We start from the raw sequence: 5,476 nt of genomic DNA, 5'->3' as shown, positions 1-5,476 counted from the left end.
TTAGGGATGAGCACTAGTCTCTGCTGCTTCCATACTCTTGGAAAAGTGCGCTCCGCAATGCACCTGTTGTATACCTGTGCAAATAGGCTTGGGAATGACTTCATTATGGCATGAAGTGCAGCGTTGGGAATGCCATCGGGTCCCGGGGCTTTGGCTGCTTTGCTGCTGGCCACCGCGCACAGTATTTCCTCCTCGCTGGTGAAGATCGCTTCACTCGCAGCTAAGTTTGGCAGCACGAGGGGCGGCTGCGAAGGGGAACAGCGTGGAGATTATAGCTCCAAGTTGTTCCTGGGAGGTTGGCGTCGGCGGTCTGTAGAGCTTGCCCATGACCAGCTTGTAGGCCGAGCCGAAGGGTTCCTGGTCTGCTGCATCGCACAGCTCTCGGAAGCACCTGCTCTTACTCGTCTTAATAGCGATTTTGAGGGCTTTTTTCTTCTCCTTGTAGCGTGTCTCGAACAGCGCTTGCGTGGGACGCCCTCTACTTCGTTGACATCTTCGCCTTGCAGAGAGGCACTCGCTCTTGGCGACGGATTCATGATTCCACCAGGGGACTGGTCTCCTTCCATTTCCTCTAGTGGAGCTCGCCATGGCGGCATCACAAGCAGCCTTGATTCTCGCAGCTAATATGTCGGCGCAGGTGTTGGCGTCGCCAGTGATGACGTTGCCATCCATACTGCTTAGGAGTGTATCTGCGTTAAGGGTGTGTACCTTGTACGCAGATTGCCGGAGAGACGGGCCCTGCTGGCTGTGCGTCGTCTGGGTGATAATGGCTGCGTGGTCGCTGTATGTGAGCAGATCCGTGACCTTCCAGTGGCTGGTCCGGCAGAGCTCCGGGCTGGCGAAAGTCAGGTCAATGATTGACTCTCTGCCTGCCTTGCTATAGGTGCATCTAGCTCCATCGTTCAGGAGACAAACGTCTAGTGTGGCCAGGGCGTGCAGAAGGATGGTTCCCCGCTGGGTCGTTTTCGAGCTCCCCCAGGCGGTGGACCACGCATTGAAGTCCCCAGCGATTAGTACTGGGGATCTTCCGCGGGCGTCTCGGGCGATCTCCTGCAAGATGTCTCTAAAGGCATCTATATGCAAGCTCGGGGCTAGGTAGCAGCTGTAGATGGTGGTTGCTTGGACCTTAGCCCTTGCATAGCCAGGTCTCGACGCCCTCTGTGACAGGTGTCCGGGGGACTGCCCGCAGCTCCATATGGCTGCACCACCATCCGCACTCTGTTGCCATACTCCCTCTGCCTTTGACTTGTACGGTTCACTCAGTACAGCAATGTCAATTTCCTCCTCGAAAACCATCTGTGACAGCAGATCTTGGGCAGCTCTGCAGTGGTTTAGGTTAAGCTGTAAAAACTTAACCATTCTGCGTGTTATGGGTGGCCTTCAGGTACTCAGGGCAGATCCTGCTCAAAGTAGCGTGCGCAGCTTCACCCGCGGGTTTGCCTCCTCTGGTGCATAGGATACACCTGGGCTTGGCTTGGCACGTGTAGTGCTTGTGGCCTTCTTCCCCGCATCTGAAGCAGGAGTTTTGTGTGGCCTTGGCTACTGCGTCTGAGGCCCTGCATCTCGTCGAGGTATGCCCATAGCCCATGCATTTGAAGCACCTCCTTAGCTCGGTCTTCTGTCTGATGCGACTGACGACCCATCCGATTCGGATTTTGCCCTTATCGAGCAGTCGCCGCGCATGATCGGGCCTGAGATTGACGGTTGCTGTTTGCGTGCCGCCAAACGCCTTCCGCATCCTAGGTGCAGCGTTGCTTGCGATGTCTGAATCCTCTCCAGCAAACAGAGCCATAGTGACTTCATCGCCGCTGGTCATCTCGTCCAGGTCGCGAATCTCCACTTGCACAGTTTCCTGCATGACCGCCACCTCTGCTTTATCGGATATGGCCGTCCTGAGAGCTGCCTGCAGCTGCTGTGTGGACGGGTCCTGAGGCTTCTGCATTCTCAATAGGAGTCCGCCATTTGCAGTTCTTCGCAAGCCTTGAACATTATCTTTGAGTCCCTGGAGGGAGGGCTCAGTTTTGACCAGCTTCAACATATCTGCGTACGAGCCTTCGCTGCACTTTATTAAAATAGCGTCGGCGCGCTGCTTCCTGGGCATGACAGCGTTTGGTGCTCGAGTCCCTTTGGGTTCGCTGCTCTCCTGTCTCGGTTGGGGATTCCTGGGTTTAGGCTTGGCTCTGACCTGTTGCCATGCCGAATTTCCTGGCCCTTGGTGTGGCCATCGGCCAGCGCTGCACTGATGTCGACCTGCAGCTTTTTCATCGCCATCATGGAGTCGATTGTCCCATGGGTGACGTGGCGGACCACCTTTTTGTTGTTTGTCTTGGTATCCGTGAACTTGGCGATCATCTCGTCTAGCATCTTCCCCAGCTTTTCGGCTAGTGCTGGTGCGCTAGTGTCCACTCTCTGCTTCTTGTGCGTTCCTGACTGGTTCCCATCGGGGCTCACAGCATCAAAGCTTCTCTTCGGAGTAGCCGGTTTCTCCTCAGTCTCGCCGAAAACAAACACGGGTCCCTGCACATTTGGCGGTGCCGACACCGGTTGCTTCTCTGGCATGCTCGCGGGAGGCGAGTGTTGCATCCTCTGCTTGTTGCGCTGGAAGTTTCGCAGCAGTTCCTCCTCTGCTCTAGCTACTGCTAATGCCTGGGTCTCGTCGTCCCGGCCTGCAGGCGGTTTCATTTGGCTCATCGCACCTGCTCCTTAGTGGGGTCCCTCGGTGCACAGGGATTTCCCCCAGTGGATGCCTGATGGGAGTTATACCGCTCCTTCTCGGTCCCCAGAGCCCCTTTTGACTGGCGCCGCCTCAGCGGAGGGGTTGGATAGCCTCTAGTTAAAATTTTTAAATTTGCGCGGGCTGCACTCGTTTTCCAACACTACCTCAGGTGCGAAAGCTCCCTACGCGTGCGTTGCGCAGCACTGTGATCAGCTGATCTTGTTGTGCTGCTGAAAACGCGAGGGAAAATGGAAAAAAGAGTGGCTTGTGGAAACTGTTCCAATTCGTGAGAGTGAGGTGCTCACTGGACGAGAGAGCGGTCCCCCCCCTTGCCCTGGGGGTCTATGGCGATCGCGAGTACCAGGATTCCCAAGATTCGGATATCCTCCCTGGGCCGGTTCTGGTACGTATCCTTGTCCCGAGGTGTCTCACACTGCACTAATACTGCTTTTCAGCTGCTTCCGAGGTGTTTATACTGGCTCCTAGACAGTTCACTTTCGGAGCTCGGAAAAACGCGTCCAACCACTGTGAGTAGAAAACACACTTCTGATGTGTGCGTGTGCGAGTGTGTGTGTGTGTGTATGGCTTCGTGCCGGGTGGTGTTTTTTTTTTTTTTTTTTAATTGAAAAGAATATAGGCTTAAGTACATATGTTACAGAGGATGGATAGGGTGGAAAGTCCGCACCCGTGGGACTGCCGCAAAGCTATACTTCACGGGGGCGGTTGGCGGTCCTGTTGCCGCTCATCGGTCGCCTTCGGTGCGACGGGTCTGCTCCCGGCGCCTCAGCTCTCGCATCACGGTTGCTGCCATTTCGGCAGCCGCATTCCATTTGGAGGGGGTCTCCAACATGCAACCGACTAAGTTGTCGGGTGTCAGGCGGCAGTTCATTGCCGCTTCCAGCGCGGCTCGTTCCGCCGAGAATAGGGGGCATACGAAGAATGCATGCTCCGCGTCCTCAGTAAAAGCGCTGCCACAGTAGTCGCAGTACGGGTCGACCTCATGCTTAAACCTGTGGAGGTAGGCCTTGAAGCAACCATGTCCTGTGATGATCTGCGTGGTGTAGTAGTCCAGCTGACCATGTCGTCTCTGCAACCAGGGAACCAGATCGGGGATGAGCCTGTAGGTCCATCGTCCTGTGCTCGCGTTGTTCCATCTATCCTGCCATCGACCCATGGTGCTGCTTCTCTGGATTCTGCTACCTGAGTTCCCAGTCCTGCGCTCCTCTGCCAGTAGGTCTATTGGGATTGCTCCCGACACCACCAATGCAGCTTCTTCTGACACCGTGCAGAAGCAGCTCGAGATGCGCAAAGCGCAGCGTCTGTAGACAGACTTACACTGCCGGCTGTAGCTGACAGTCCTCATGGCTTCCGCCCAAATCGGCGCGGCGTACAAGATGGTCGAGGTCACCACTGTAGCTATTAATCGTCTGCTATGCTGCTTTGGGCCACGGGTGTTGGCCATCATCCTAGAGATAGCGGCAGTGGCCTTAGATGCCTTGGCCGCTGCGTACTCCAGGTGGCTCTTAAAATTCAGCCTATGGTCGATCATGACTCCGAGGTACTTGATCGCCGGACTGGACTCGACGTATGTCGAGCCGACCCGGAAGGTGACCTTCTCTACGGTCTTTCTACTGCTTATGAGCACTGCTTCCGTTTTGTGTTCGGCGAGCGAGAGACCGTTGTCTTTCAGCCAAGACATCATCATGTCGATTGCAATGCTGCATTTAGCAGAGACATCGGACAGGTGCTTCTCCACCGTGACCAGCGCTATATCGTCAGCGAACCCTACTACGGCGCAGCCATCTGGTAGTGGAAGTCTCAGGATCCCGTCATACATGACGTTCCACAGGATTGGCCCAAGAACAGATCCCTGGGGTACACCACCTGTCACGTGGTGCATCTGGTTGCCGTCGTCGGATGTGTACAGAAGGACGCGATCTTTGAAGTAGTCCGCTATCAGGAGGGTGAGGTTCCCTGATATGCCGCCGTGTTGGAGTGCCTGCAGGACTAAGCTCCAATTTGCTGAGTTAAAAGCGTTTTTGACATCTAGGGTGCTGACCAGGCAGTATTGCTTGGTGCCTCCCTGCCATCTTTCGCCTTCAATCGCGTTTGCTGCCATTAGCGTTACCTCTCGTATCGCGTCGATCGTGCTCCGCTTCTTCCTGAAACCGTGCTGCTGATTCGATAGAGCTCCACGCTCTTCGATCTCTCTCTCCAACTTGTTGCAGATTATGCGCTCAAATATCTTCCCCAGTGTGTTGAGCATGCACAGGGGGCGATATGAGGACGGGTCGTCATTCATTTTGCCTGGTTTAGGGATAAGCACTAGTCTCTGCTGCTTCCATACTCTTGGAAAAGTGCGCTCCGCAATGCACCTGTTGTATACCTGTGCAAATAGGCTTGGGTATGACTTCATTATGGCATGAAGTGCAGCGTTGGGAATGCCATCGGGTCCCGGGGCTTTGGCTGCCTTGCTGCTGGCCAACGCGCACAGTATTTCCTCCTCGTTGGTGAAGATCGCTTCACTCGCAGCTATGTTTGGCAGCACGAGGGGCGGCTGCGACGGGAACAGCGTGGAGATTATAGCTCCAAGTTGTTCCTGGGAGGTTGGAGTCGGCGGTCTGTAGAGTTTGCCCATGACCAGCTTGTAGGCCGAGCCGAAGGGTTCCTGGTCTGCTGCATCGCACAGCTCTTGGAAGCACCTGCTCTTACTCGTCTTAATAGCGATTTTGAGGGCTTTTTTCTTCTCCTTGTAGCGTG

At 55.2% G+C, this 5,476-nt stretch overlaps 1 protein-coding gene across 1 annotated transcript; it reads right to left on the bottom strand.

Moving 5' to 3' along the window:
* Positions 1-210: 210 nt before the first annotated feature.
* On the bottom strand, positions 211-1,296 carry LOC121502693 (uncharacterized). The gene has a single exon (XM_041776391.1). It carries the CDS (start codon positions 1,294-1,296, stop codon positions 211-213), a length of 1,086 nt encoding a protein of 361 aa, XP_041632325.1.
* Between the last annotated feature and the right edge of the window lie 4,180 nt (positions 1,297-5,476).

The sequence above is a fragment of the Drosophila kikkawai genome, chromosome X, assembly GCF_030179895.1.
Source record: "Drosophila kikkawai strain 14028-0561.14 chromosome X, DkikHiC1v2, whole genome shotgun sequence".
Taxonomy (NCBI): domain Eukaryota; kingdom Metazoa; phylum Arthropoda; class Insecta; order Diptera; family Drosophilidae; genus Drosophila; species Drosophila kikkawai.
Note: the sequence above shows the minus strand (reverse complement) of the source record. Positions and strands in the feature narration are given on the sequence as shown.

What these genes read in the sequence shown, in the direction of transcription:
- LOC121502693 (XM_041776391.1), bottom strand. Translation starts at nt 1,296, where the DNA reads ATGGTTTTCGAGGAGGAAATTGACATTGCTGTACTGAGTGAACCGTAC.